The sequence below is a fragment of the Parasteatoda tepidariorum genome, chromosome 2 (genome assembly GCF_043381705.1).
Source record: "Parasteatoda tepidariorum isolate YZ-2023 chromosome 2, CAS_Ptep_4.0, whole genome shotgun sequence".
Lineage (NCBI taxonomy): Eukaryota > Metazoa > Arthropoda > Arachnida > Araneae > Theridiidae > Parasteatoda > Parasteatoda tepidariorum.
In genome coordinates, this window is record NC_092205.1 from 101,820,702 (window position 1) to 101,836,028 (window position 15,327).

At 27.9% G+C, this 15,327-nt stretch overlaps 1 protein-coding gene across 1 annotated transcript in view; it reads left to right on the forward strand.

The window, feature by feature from the left end:
* LOC107440161 (humpty dumpty) overlaps positions 1-13,916 on the forward strand; it is a 27,136-nt gene extending 13,220 nt beyond the window's left edge. Inside the window, exons 6-12 of the mRNA XM_016053001.4 lie at positions 2,233-2,357; positions 2,444-2,494; positions 3,318-3,496; positions 4,335-4,458; positions 7,176-7,286; positions 10,430-10,622; positions 13,411-13,916. Coding sequence (XP_015908487.2) covers positions 2,233-2,357; positions 2,444-2,494; positions 3,318-3,496; positions 4,335-4,458; positions 7,176-7,286; positions 10,430-10,622; positions 13,411-13,737 — 1,110 coding nt within the window. The 3' untranslated portion in view covers positions 13,738-13,916. The remainder of the gene's footprint in view (positions 1-2,232; positions 2,358-2,443; positions 2,495-3,317; positions 3,497-4,334; positions 4,459-7,175; positions 7,287-10,429; positions 10,623-13,410) is intronic.
* Positions 13,917-15,327: the final 1,411 nt, after the last annotated feature.

Below are 15,327 nucleotides of genomic sequence, written 5' to 3' on the forward strand. Positions count from 1 at the left end.
TATATATATATATATATATATATATATATATATATATTCATTTTTAGTTTTTGATTTGATTTTAGCTTGAAAATTTAAAAAATTTAATTTTTAGGAAAAGCCAACATTCAGTGTTTAATGTTGGTTTTCCAGCAAGCAAGGAAAATTTTAAAAATATGTGTTTTAAAAATATCCTGGTGCTGCTATCTGGTGTGTAAAATGAGAAATAAAATTTTTCCAGGCAAAAAAAAAAAAATTTAATTGGTTTCCAGCCCGTCAATATCACGGGAGCGAGAAAGAAGCGGTTAAAAAATAAATTTTATCTTGAGCTCAAACCAGGTGTATTCACAGAGAGCCTAACTAGGTAACTTTGCTAAGATTACAAATAACATATCATAAATACACGTATTTGATTAGTGCTGATTAGCTAACTTTAGTGCTGACATCTGGTATAAAATAAACTAACTATCTATAATTACCTTAAAAATATCCTGGTACCTCTATCTAGTGTGTAAAATGAGAAATAAAAAATTTTCCGCGCAAGAAAAATGAATTAGTTTCCAGCCCGTCAATATCACGGAAGCGAGAAATAACAAACGAAATCTCAACCCGTCATTTTCACGGGAGCGAGAAGGAAGGGGTTAAAATATTATGCCAAAACTTTCTCATTAACACATTTTAGGCCAAGCATATAAATTTTATAAAATGTGGTATTGAAATATACTTACATTATATTAATTAAGACACAAAAAGTTTCCTGTATACATTTTTTTATTTTATTTAAGAAATAAAGTGAGGCATATAGGCACCATTTAGTTGAATGCTTGTTTTTTTTCATGAAATTTGTTTTATTTACTGACTTTCAACTTTAATCCATCATAAAAACATAATGATAAATCTCAAAAGGAATAATTATACATTTTTCAAAAAATTTTATTTCTCAATAACTGTTTTAAGTTTTAATAAAAACTTTAGTTTAAAAATTTCTAGACAGTGTTTACTCTGATTGAATTACTATTAGTTTTTGGGTGCCTTAAGAACCCTTGACAGCAGCTGGAAAATATGCGTCACAGTGTTAATAAAAAAATATTTATTGAAATGGTGCATTTGTACACCTTTGGTCGAAATGGGGTTAAAATGATTAAAATTCTTATTTTATTATTACAAGCCAATTACTGAATAAATAAAATTAATTTTGTTCAAATTCAAGATTCTAATGAGTTTTAAAGGCAGAAAATCAATTTGCCTCTTTGATATCCAATAAAGAGCTAATTTACTTAGATCAGTCAACATAATTGGAAAAAAAATTAGTTTCTTTAAGTTTCTTTTAATAAAACAAGTTTTTCTTGATAATTAATCTAAACCAACTAAGCATTTATTATGTTTTTAAAGCACTCCTCTATGTTAATAAACATAAAAATGAATGGATATAATTGAAATATGATTATTCCCTGCAAATTATTTTGCAACAATTATAATTTAAAAGTTTCATGCCACTCTCATCCACTTTTAATCTTTTTATTTATTTTGGTCTATTTTGATTAAAAATAATTAACATGCATTCCCTTTTCATTATTTCTTTGTAAAAAAAGACGTTCATTCTCAATAAAATTGAACATTAATATAAAAGATATTGCATCTTAAAGAATGTATTTATTTTTATTTTTCATATTGCGTGTAAATATATTTACAGGGTGCGTAGCATTTTTAAAAAGTTCTTAAAGGTGCATATTTTTGATTTACGTTTCTTAAAGGTGGTTTTTTTATTCGGGGTTTGTGAAAAGAGCTTAGTTTTCTATCTTTTAAAAACTAAATTTTTTCTTTCCCGTATCGATTGTCGTTCTACATATTAAAAAAATATACGATTTTCACAATTTTCTCTGCAATATTTATCTGAAACTAGTTATTTTAGCATGATTATGTAAAGCCTTTAAAAATGTTTTAGAATTTTATTGATTTTATGTTTGTAAATGATGAACTTTAAATGATAGAAAAAAATAATTTTCATTACTGCTCAGTTACTACCTAATTGTGATGCTTTTTTTCTTGGAGAGTGTTTAAAAATATTTTGAGAGCTAAAAAATGCTTATTTTTTGTTAAAAAAATCAGTTGATTTTTTTTTAATTAATTGATTTAAATCATGCCAACCCTGAGTATGCTCAAAATTATTTTTTGATCAACAAATCTCTTTGATTGAATTTTGTATAATTTTTGATGAGTGAGCGCTTGATTCTATTCCACTCTCTATTTCAGTCTTCAGGTTTACACAGCAGCCATGGGGCAAAGTTCTTCCAGCAGTGCCTTGTGTGGATGCATCCAAACATTCCTTGGCTAAATCTTTATCCCAGGAGTGCCAATTCTTTCACCAAAAGTAAAAGGTAAGTTAAGAAATCTTATTTAATGATCAAAACTTTCCTCCATGTGGTAATACGAGTTTATTGATGAAAACCTCTGCCCTTTTCAGTTCCAGCATCATCTTAGATTCCTCTGCTGAAGAAAAGCTTCATTCTAGTTGGTAAGATTTTTTAAAGATATTGAATACTGATTGAGTGTGTATTTAAAATAATCTTCTTGAAAAATCAAAAGTTTTGGATTTTTTTAATAATGATAATACATGATGCTTTGCTTTTTTAAAAAGTGCTTAAGGGTGGTTATTTTTAATTTTAGTTTTTTAAAATCCCTTAAAAGTGCTTCTTTCATTGGGTGTTAAGTGCTTTTTCGAAAAGGGAATGCTGATTTTTGCCTTGTATTATGTAAAAATGTGCTTTTCTCGTTATTCTATTCAACGTTTTCACAATTCATTTCGGTGTACTGTCTGTCGTTAGCATATGAAAGCGCCAATTACTTTACATGTTTGATGAAATACTTGCGAGTCTGCATGTGCGTCTACTGAGCTGGGTTCGGTGACATTCTAGCACTCTCATGGGGAACTCTGCTGCAATTTTCAAGATATTCTCCATTTCAGGCTTCATTTTCCACCTTCTGTAATTGAACCAAAAAATCTTTCGATTTCTTTATTTTGACTTGCATAATCAAGAAAAGAGATCTTTGCCAGAAACTAGTTATTTTATCATGTACAATTTTTGAAAATTATTTTGCATTTTGTTATTGTATATAGTGCTTAAAAATAGTGCTTAAGAAATAAAAATGCTTTAAAAGTACTTAAAAGGTGCTTATTTTTTGTTGAAAGATTTAGCTCCTCCCCTGGGTCATGTGACAAAATCAATGTATTGGTAAACTGTATGCAATCTAAACTATTTTTTTTATTTTCTTGCTATCTGCTTGTATCAAGGTTCTTTCTCTATAAGTAATAATAGCATGTATTTATCTTTTCTCAGGTGTGACAGTTTTCGTTCACTTTATCAACTTGTTAGATTGTACCAGTGTCCTTATTTTTATATGTGTGCCTCTAGCTTTACTGTCCTGTTCAGATGCGCAGGTGCAGGTTCCATCCCTGTCCTGCATGCTTTTATAACACCCACTTCAAAGGGTTTCAGGAAAGCTCTTTCTGAGGATGGTGAGATTTTTTTTTTTTTTTTTCCTTTTTAAAAAAATAAGTTTAGCTTGTAGAAATGTCTTTATAAAAATAGAGGATGTCCCAAAAAGAAGTGAACAGTTAAATATATGTAAAGAGACACAGTTGCACAAAAACAATTCTGCAGTTAGTCTGGCAGCTAGTGGATTCGTCTACCGCTGAAAATATTTTACAACAGTTGTCGAGATGGATTCAGAATTACTATGTAGACCAGATATTGCTGGAATTCAAACTCCAGTCACCTCGTTGGAAGGCAAACCCTCTATCCCTCTGATGCGTACATGAAACTGTCCATAAAATATGAATTGTTTTGAAAACTCTTCTGATAAACCATTCTAATTTTTATGTGTATTAGTAAAAATTTTAATTTCAATTGTTTCATAAATTTTAAAGCAATTCTTTAAAAACCAGGAAGTGAAATGTCAATAATAGATCAGTGAAAATGGGTATGGACTAATGAAATCTTTTTGTTACTGGTCTTGTAGAATGTGAAATAAATCAGAGAAAAAATATTTAAAAAGGATGGCCTGTTTAAAAAATGGTAAATAATGAGTAATTTATATTGGAAAAATATTCATTCAATTGTTATTTAATTTCAATTGTTTCATAAATTTTAAAGCAATTCTTTAAAAATCAGGAAATGTCAATAGATCAGTGAAAATAGGTATGGACTAATGAAATCTTTTTGTTAATGGTCTTGTGAAATGTGAAATAAATAAGAGAAAAAATAATTTTTTAAAAAGGATGGCCTGTTTAAAAAATGATAAATAATGAGTAATTTATATTGGAAAAATATTCATTCAATTGTTCTTATTCTTAGGAATTACATTTTCAATGCCTTTCTGCCCCAATAAGGAATGCTCTAAGGATTCAGAATCTGGTTTTGAGGAACTTAATAGTGACAGCATGACAACTTCTAACTTTCTAGACGTAAAAGGAGAAGGGTATGATTGCATTTTACTTAAAAATTTGAATGTTTATGCTTTTTTTTTTTTAAATGCCTGGGAGTCGAATTTGTTCCTTAATAGGTCATTGTACTGACACTCTGTGCGTAATTGGAAAACCCCTCTTCTAGCTTGAAAAATTTTTTATAACTGTTTTTCAAACTAATTTCCATAAATTTTTAAAAACATTGTAATTCCAAAATGTATAAATATTAGTTCAAATTGTCAAAAGATTTAATTTTTTTTAATTATTTATTTAACCAAAGCATGTTTAAATGTGTACTCAAATGTTTATTTTAAATATTATAAAACTAAGTAATCAAACTAATTTCCATAAATTTTGAAAAACATTGAAATTCCAAAATGTCTAGATATTAGTTCAAGTTGTCAAAAGTTTTAAGTTTTTTAATTATTTATTTAACTAAAGCATGTTTAAAATAAATGTGTTCTCAAAGGTACATTTTAAAAAGTAAGTAATCTATATTTTGTAAAAGAAAATGAAATTAATTTTTCCTCAGAGAAAGGTTACAATTAAATTTTTTTAATGAAGACAAAGTGTGCAAAACACGGAATTGGTTTTATTTTATAGGTTATGTACATTTCATTATTATTTTATGTAATTTACTGTACTTTGCTTTATTAAATTGAAGAAAGTTTTACATTCTTATAACTCTAAGGAATAAAGAAGCTTTTATAGTGAAAGATCTGTTTAACACAGTTCTTTAAACTGCAATTGTCCATAAATCACATTAACTGCGGGTGTAAATGATGGAAATGATACTTAAGAAATTTTCTGTAACTAAGCAAGAACTATCAGTATTTGATGTTATTTGTTTAATTATATACTAAGAGGTTACAATTTCAAATTCTAAGAAAATCAAAACTGGTAGATTTCTTTGCCATTAGTTGTAATGCTCTAGATTTTTTTTCTGTACATAATAAATACTTAAGCGCATATTTTTGCAAAATAATTTTATCAAAATATATTTGGAAATATTTTAAGATAGATCTATTCCAGACTAATATTGTCATGTTTAGAAGATAAGCATATACCGTGAACTCTCGCTACTGCAAAATCCGATACAACAATAACGCCCTCTATTACAATAATGAATCTTGGTCTCGACGAACTTGCATGTGTACAGGGTATCCGCGCACCTGGAAAGTCATGAAAAATCATGGAAAGAAATGAATTTCGGTGTTGAACAGAATTTGTCATGAAATGTCATGAGTTTAACTATTTTTTTAAGAAAATCATGAAAAGTCATGGATTAATGTCGCCAAAAAATATAATTTTCAAAATGGAATTTACCTCTCTTCCCCCAATTTCATAGAGTTCCGAATATCTGAATTTGTAACAAAATCCCCACTCTCAGTCATATTTGATTAAAATATAAAATGTTTTTTATCGTGTTCTTTAAAAATTACGGTATTCTTTCAAAAAATGGAAAAAAAAACCATCATTTCTAGAGCGAATTATCTTTTAAACTTCTGTGATTTCAGAATTTTTGTTCTTATTTATTTATTTTTATTTTATCAATTTAAAATTTGCATTGGCGAATTTTTTTATTTCGAAATGAGAACAGAAAAATCAGGAGTATTTCTTTCCTTTCCGATGTACAAGAAAAGTATCTTTAGAACGTAATTCTGCAGAAAAAAAGGGGGGAAATTGTTTGCTTTTGTTTGTTTTTTTCAGCTATTTTATTGCTTTAACTCTTTCTTTACTCTGTTTTTAAAATCTATAAATCTGAAATGCAGAGTATAACAGTTTTGGCTATACCTATCATTTCAGCGAATGTTATTATAATGCTTTCTTAAATTTATTGTTGTGTTTTTGTCGGAGAAAATAGGAACTTCGTTAAGTCATGAAAAATTATTGGAAATAATCATGAAAGGTCATGAATTTGAAAATTTGAAATGTACCAGATACCCTGTATGTATTAATGTCAAGCTCCTCTCAATATTGGGATGTTCTCTGACATAATAAACCCCTGTAAAACGATTTTTTTTTTCAACTTTCATCCTTATTTTTCCCATATATTATTGGTTTTCAAATAATGTAAAAAATTTTATTTTATAATATTTTGCCTTTTTTTTTTCTTTTTCTTTTTTTTTTTTTTTTTTTTTTTTTTTTTTTTTTTTTTTTTTTTTTTTACACAGTGAATGGCTTTTGTATTCAGATTTCAATGCCCCATCCTAACATACCTAGACCATCCCTAGACCTTCTATTAGAATTGCCTCCCTTATCTCTAAAGAGGTTACTGATTTTATATTTACCTGTCTGATTTCATATTTAACCATAATTAATACTCTGCAAATTAAAATTTAAAAAAAAATCTTATTGTGTCCCCAAAATGTGTAAGCCCTCGATATAACAATATATTTATTTTGTTTAAAAATATTGTAGCGAGATTTTACTGTATATGTCTCAAATGATCTTATTACACAAAATTCTGTAGAACAAAAGGCCTTGCATTTCAAAATTTAGTTTTTAAAAAATTTTCTGCTATATTTATTGATGTAAAAATTAAATTTATTGTGGGCTTTCTTTTCTGGGACTTTTCTTCTTAAAAAGATTCTGCACCCCCTATTCTGTAATATTTTTGTTTTATTTTGAATTTTTCAGTTATAGTAATGCTGAAGCCCAAAGCTTATATGTTTGCGATCATGCTAATTTTTCTCTCAAACTCAGTTTTATGGTCTTATATTCTTTCTAGGTCAGATAATGAAGATGATATTGATCCCATTGAAGATGATGAAACTGATACATGGCTAGAAAGTTTGGGGTTGAGTCAAGAAAACTTTCCTTCTTTTAATAAAAGCAAAAGGTGCTTTTCTTTTTTTAATTATCTAAATTTGAGTTAATTTTTATGTCATTTATAATAGCTGCTTCTGAGTACCCTAGCATGCATTTATTAAGCAAAACAATGTAAATAAAGGCACATAAATTTAAATTGTTTTGCTTTATCTTCATTTGAATTTAATGTATTTTTTAAAACATAATCATTAAATTTTAGATTTGCATTACAGAGCTTTCTTTCAATTTTTTAATAAGTTGACAAAAATCTAAATATTCTACACTTTCTTCATCTTAATTTTTTTATACATTTTTAAGTATTTTACTTTATAGAAAAAAAATCTAATTATAAATTACACTTGTGCCTCTTTAGGGACTTGTGAATGAACTATTAAGATTTATTAGTCATTGATATTTTAGACCAGTGGCTGAATCTTCTTCTACTTCTGTAAAGCACTGAAATATTTATAGAATAATTTTATTTTATGACCGGCATTGAATGGCCTATCCATTTTTTGAGTTTATGGCAGAGTTGGGGTTCTGGACTTCTTGAACTTGTTTTGGATAGGACACGTGGGTTTTACTTTTTTAAACTGTTTGAATGTGTCCAAAACCTTGAACGTTGGTGAAAGATAAAAATTCTATATGCGTAATCATTGTACACATAATAAATACATTTATTAATAAATATTGGATACTTTTTATACAATTTGCTTTAACTTATTAAATGAAAATAATATAATGTAATAGGAAAAGATTTATAACTTTTGAAGCTCCACAATTCAATGAGCAACTAAACTTAATACATTATCCTTTATATACCAATAAATATCAGGGTTCCTACACGGTCAGGAAAACCTGCAAAAGTCAGGCTATTCTAAAATTAAGCTAAAAAGTCAGGATTTTTCTTACATATTTATAAAGTCAGGATTTTTTTTACATATTCATAAAGTTAGGAAAATAAAAAAAACTATAGTTCATTCCAAGACTGACAGGCAAAAATAAAGTTTCAAGGAAAAGTTCTGTCATTCAAAATATGTAATTTCCTCATAATAACATTCCTCTTTCCCTGGTAGAACCTGTCCTGTTAGCAATTTTCCTCCTGTTTACCCAATGATAAGGAATTTTTGATAGGGTTGCTAGGTTTATTGCTCTTTGGGTGAATAACTGGTTTAGAGTCTGCTTTGTAGCTGAAACAACAGCAGAAAAATCAAAAAAGGAATTTTTACTGTTTTGTGATGCTGCCAAAAAAACGAAGAACAAAAGAGTGAGTTTAATCCACAGCAAAAGAGATTAGATAAATTTTTTCGAAATATTTGCACGGAGAAAAAAATGTGAAAATTTGGGAGAGGTTATAAAACATTTTCTTATCCTCTCTCATGGTAACGCAACAGTCGAAGGGGGTTTTCAATCAATAAAAGCTTATTGGTTGAAAACCTCAATGAAGACTATTATTTCATAAAGGTGTGTGTTATGATTATGTTTCATTTATGAATGGAATAAAAAACATAGACATTAATGAAAAAATGCTAGATGCTGTAAAAGGATCTAGAACAAGATAGAGACATGCATTAGAAGCCAAAAAAAAAAAGAAGGAATAAAAAAGCTGAAATTTCTAGAAAACGAATAAAAGAAAGGATAGATGATTTGAAATTAAGAAAATCTAAATTGACGAAAACTGCTGCAACAGAGCTGGATGTTCTTGATTCAGAAATTGTCAAACAACAAAATATGTTGAGAAATATTATATAACATAGGAGCTCCTGAGTTTCTCCGGAAGCTTACAGTATTACAGAAATAATTTTAAAAATACTGGGAAAAAAAAGATATTTTTGATTTTATTTTTCTCACAAGTTGCATAATTTTTCTATCTGAATTTTTATTTATATATAATTAACTTTTCTTGACTTTTTTCCCTTTTATATTTCAATATTATCTTTTAAAAGAAAAGTCAGTTTTAAGTGAAATTGTGATTTTTAAAAATTAATGTTTTAATGTAACAAATGTTCTAGTATGTTTTAAGAGTAAATATTATTTAAGGATACTGATACATATCTCGCAGATTTGATTAACCCTTTATATCCTGACGACACTCATGCATTTGTTTCCACTTAACATTAAATAAAATAATATTTCCATAGTTCTACAGATTTTTTTGATCTTTTTATTTAAATAGTTTTCGTATCTAACTGCAAAAACACACTAAAAGTTTAATCTAATCATGATAATTAAAAATATGTTTCACAAGTTTTCTGAAAATATAATTTGGGATATAAAGTGCTATTATGCAATTCCACTTTAATATATAAGTGTTTATCCTATTCAATCTATAATACTTATGACTAAGTAGCATATTATTACTAATTGAAACTGCAATGTTAAAAGTTTTGGAGTGGGAAACGGCGGGTCAGGAATTTTATTGTAAAAGGTCAGGAAAACTGCGAAAGTCAGCATATTGTTTTCTCAAAATAGTGTAGGAACCCTGAATATGCTTTAATACTGATAAATTATATTTTTGCATAAGGATGAATAAAGCGATATTTAAAATAATAATTAACGTTTTTAATAAAGCAAAAACCTTTCTTCATTTCTCTTGTTCAAGAATTAATATTTTATTTTTCACAATATTTTTGTTTTAAATTGTGACATAATTTAAATAAAAGGGTTTTAGACAGGACGGTTCAAACCGTGGGTTCTGCCCTAAACCTTGCCAACTCTAGTTTATGGCTATTAATGTTCAACTCTGTAGTCTTATAATTTTGAACACAACCCAGAAGACAAGGATATTGGGATAAGCAACAATTGTGAGAAATTTTTCATAGAAAAACTATGAAACCAATAGCAAGGGGATTCTAATTAATCATTGAGGATTAACTTCAGGACTGTTTTCGCTCGGGTCTGTCTTGGGCAAATTAATTACCGTTTAGCTGTACCTTCACAAATTCAACTTTAAGACAAACGGTAGCTTCGTGAAATACTTTTTCTTAAAATTTTATATTTGTATCCCGTAAGAAACGATAAATCCATATTTTTGCGTTGATTTTTTAATATCATTTTTAATTTTCACAAAATAAGTCCCTCTCAGAAAAACCTAGACAGACCCCTGGGTTGTTCAATCCAGGAGCTTTTACAGCGTAATTTGAAATTTAATTTTATTCATGTAATTTTTTTCAGGCGTGATGAAAGGGATAAACTGGATCACAAGCCTGAATCTTTAGTGTATGTGGAAGACTCTGAAACGCAAGCTCTTGTAAATTTCTTATTGAATTCTGGGCTGTGCATTTCTAAGATTGGACCAATGGCCGGTATTCCTCCTACTTTATTGGCACCTACAGCATTTCTTGGTGGGACTTTGCAGTCTTTGAAGGTAGTTTTTACCCATTCCTTAGTCATTTCTTTTTTTTTTTGGTGGCATATTATTATATTGTTACACAATAAAGTTGAATCTCCTACCAGTGCTGCAAACTTCGAAACCCTTTCAAACTTTATTCATTTAAAAGCAGTGTTCGCCAAGTGGGCCCACTTTTAAAAAACCTGCCCTGGTATTATTGGGTAGGTTTTTTTTAAAAAAATGTTTTTATTAAAACTTATTGACGCACACTTAATTTATATCTAATTTATTGTGCTGCATAAATTTGTCAAATAGAGTTGCATGCTTTACACAATAAAGTTTTTAATATTTGTAAAGTAAAAGAAACTCGAATTTATGATTTTATATTACTAATTTAAAACTTTAACCGAGTTTTTTCAAAAAGTAATATTTTAATAAAATTAAATCAAATCGAAATTTTAATAATATAGTCTGAATGATAAATTTTTCAAATGTAGTTGTATGATTTATATATTACTAAACAGATTATTATTATTAATTTATATGTTTAGAGAAATTGAAAAGAAACAAAATAAAAATATGGAAGACCATTAAGTATTTATTTCAGTTTTTTATTAAAGTTAAACGTCAGATGAAATTTTATTTTTTTACTGATAAATTTGTAATAGGTAATATATATATANTAATGGGTAATTTTTATATGTTTTATAAATATAGTAAATAACTGTGTGTGAAAACAAAAAGATTAATAAACTTTTTTTTCACTGTTGCATTCATATTTTATAATGCTTGAGTTAAAAATTGTAAAATGTTATGTATTTAACAATAAAGAAGATTCAAATATGTATTTTATATGAACTTTTTGGATTTATTTCTATTTTTAAGCTTATACAACTCTATTTAATAAATAAAAATATTTACACAGTAAAGCTTTAATGTTAATGAGCACTAAATGAAAAAACCCAATTTCCCCCGTCTTTTTACAAAAAATCCAAGTGGGTTTGAGTTTCTCCGAAAGAACCCAGGTTTAAAAATGACTTATGAAATCCACTTTGTATAATCTCAGAACAAATGGCTGGAAAGGGGAAAAAATCTTATATAATTTTTGTTTCTTTTTTAAAAAAAAACTTAATTATTGTGATGTATTTGTGTAATAAATTTTTGTGGTCTATGATAAATTTTTATAAATAATTCAAAAGAATAACATCTTAATAAAATATAGAAACGTATTTTACGTTAAATTATTTTTATAATATTTTTTATTTTCTGTTTCTGAAATTGCATCTGAAAATAGTAATTGATATTAGAATTTCAATTTACTTTACTGATAAAAAAAATGATATCAAGTGTAAAATGATATGTCCATACAAAAAAAATTTCATATAGATTTGGAACATTTCATTATAATTTAACTATAGTATTTATTTTGAGACCACTTAAATGACTAAGTTACATGTGAAATTTGGACCCGTATGTTTTATTCTTGTCAAAACTTGAAAAATGCATACAACCATCCAGTAAAAAAGAAACTATGGTAGCAGGGTTAATGATTTTTCTTTACAAATATCAGTCAAAATTCTGATAAACTGAATTAATAATGTTAAATACTATTAAAAAAGGATATTATAATTAAGTTCTTAATTATTCTAACTAAAATGGTTTAAAATAATTATTATGCACTAATCACTAGAGAAATGAAATCTTTTTTTTTTTTTTTTCAATTCAAGTTTAATACTTTCATGAATTTCTAAATACCCAATTTCAAAATCCCAATTGTCAGTTAGATATCAAATGAAAAATAAATTATTTCATATTAGAAAATATTGAATTGCTCTTGACTTGGCGTAAGTCTTTCTTCGATATTTATCTACACAAACTACTTGTATAATGAATTTTAAAAGTGTTTGTCTTTAAGTAAATGTAAAGTTAAATTGGTATTATTGTAATATGTTTATTAATTAGCTAATTATTCTGCACATATCTAACCGAAAGTTATAATTTTGCCTTTTTAAAGTTGTGCCTCACCCACATATTCATATATTACCCTGTATATTCTGAGTAAAAGCTTCAATATCATAATCAGACTTTTAAAAAAAATTCTTAAGAATACATTTATAAGTTATGTGAAATAAAAAATATTAGTTGAAATTTAAATTAATGATTATTATTGTGATGCCACAATTGGCATTATATATTTCCTAGCTCTTAAAATATCTTTATAACTTACTTAACTTACTTTTTTTCAACCATTATTAATCAAATTATATATAAATTAAATCATTGAGTTAATATTTATAAAAGCGAACATAAAATATTTAATTCTTTTCTTATCACTCTATGTAACGGCTAACTTTTTATTTCAATACTAATGTAGACTCATTAATTCACTGCCACGCCTAATCGGGGAAAAAATCTATTTATATCTCTTAATTATTAATTTCTTATTGCAAATATGTATATTTTCAAACCTAATATTTATTATGGGGGGTTGACTTTATTTTGGCTATGTTATATTTTGATAATTTGCCAATTTTGGATCTCTTCTCCATGCTGCTGTGTCCGTTAGGAACAAATCCATTCATTTTCAATTTTGCATTTGTGGCAGCTGGGGGTGCCCTTTTGAGCACCACTATAATATATATATATATATAATAGCAATCACTGCCTCTACGATTATTTTTAAAAAATCCGGTGATTTAAATCGAGATTTGAAATAATTGATAAATTGTATGGTAGGATTAATGTGACCTAAAATAAAAAGAGAGGACTGCAATTTATGCATATACATACATTTATTTAACTTGTGTAAAATTTTCATTTGCAGATCCGTCATGGCAAAGTGAAAAGTGGGTCGAAAGAAATGGAGTCGGTGGAAGTGACAGGTCCCATCCTACCGAACACCCTTCATTCTCTGTGTTCCCTCTTCAGCGGAACTCAAGAAGAGTTTTCTGCCGTCGTGTCCTCGGACACCCACACCACCGCCTTCTCCAAGGTCAATCCCCACTCCCCCATCCTCCCCTGTATATTTGCAAAGAACAATCTGACCGACTGTGGCCTGCCGGAGACCTTCCTCAACCAAATGTGTGCCAAGACTGAAGTGGCTGCAATCACTTCTGTTACATGGAAAGATGGACTATTCTCATGGAATTGAAAACTTTGTTTTATATTTTACGGAAATAATATATTATTTATTAGATTGCTACAATGGTTTTTATTATTCGTATTTTATTCTGTTTTGAAATTAAAATGTATTTAAACACTTTATAAAGACCTGGGAAGTATGCTTTCCAAGAACTTCATAAATTTTTTTTTAATGTGGATGGTAAGAAAGGTTTATGTCTTGTTCTTTATAGCGGGTGACTTTTGAAAATCCCACCCACCTTCATACACACACAAAAATGGTCTTAAAACAGGGTGCGTAGCATTTTTAAAAAGTGCTTAAAGGTACTTATTTTTGATTTACGTTTTTTAAAAGCCCTTAAAGGTGCTTTTTTTATTCAGGGTTTGTAATAAGTGCTTAATTTTCCATTTTTTAAAAAGATATTTTTTCCTTTGACAAATTGTCTTTATAATTTACAAAAAAATGATTTTCCTAATTTTCTCTTCAGAGCTGAGATAGTTCAGGGGATAGAAGGTTAGCCTTCCAATGAGGTGAGCCTGGTTTCAATCCCTACTGTTCGATGACTGGTCGATTCGAATCAGCAGCAGACCGCAGTGTTGACGTAAAATATCATCAGTGGTAGACGGATTATGGATTGGAGTCCCTTTGCCGTCAGGCTAACCTAGGGCAATTCTCATAGTCTTTTACATGTAACCCAAATGCAGGTTAGTTCCATCAAAAAGTCCTCCACGAAGGCCAGTTTCTCACAATACTTGATCCAGCAGTTTTCCTTGTCTTCTGGATTAGGCTAAAAATTACAAGGCTGCGGAGTTGAACATTAGCAGTTGTAAACCCAAAAATTGGGTCTACTGTTCAACGACGGTTATAAAATAATATAAAATTTTCTCTGCACTATTTATCATTTGTTTTCGAAACAATTTTGAATTTTATTGATTTTATGCTTTAAAAGAACTTAAAACGATAGAATTTTTTTTTTTTTTTTAATTACCGCACAAATCCTAGTTATTTCTTTTAAAGTGATTGCAAATATTTTTTGAGTGCTTGAAAAGTACTTAAAAGGTGCTTATTTTTGTTGAAAGATTTGAATATGCACCCTGTAATAAGCTAAATGAATTACTTTTTATAAATCAACCTCAATCCCAAAAATATTTCAATGTCACATTATTATGAAAAAAATGACCCTAAAAAGAGTTAAGCTGGGATGGCAAGTTTCTTCCACATCAGAAGATACTGCCCCGGAAGAAATAGGTTTCTACGAACCCGAATATATTAGAATGTCTTAAGAAATTGAACTAACTGAATTTCTTAAATATTTTATATAAATGATTATTGTAAAGCCTAATTTTATAATTATTTAAAGAATTGTTAAAATATCATAATCACATTTTATTAATTAATGCTATTTAGTTATCAAATTACATACTAAATATGCTTACTACTGCTATTCATAGGTTGAATTTCACAATGACAAATAGTAAACTAATTTTTATATTCAAACATTGTCAATATTCAAATATTACTCAAACTAACTTTTAAGATAATGTGATAACTTGTGTTTTATTCTATATAAATTTAAATGAATGCAGTTGTGAAAAACTTTTGACTGACTGATACATAGTA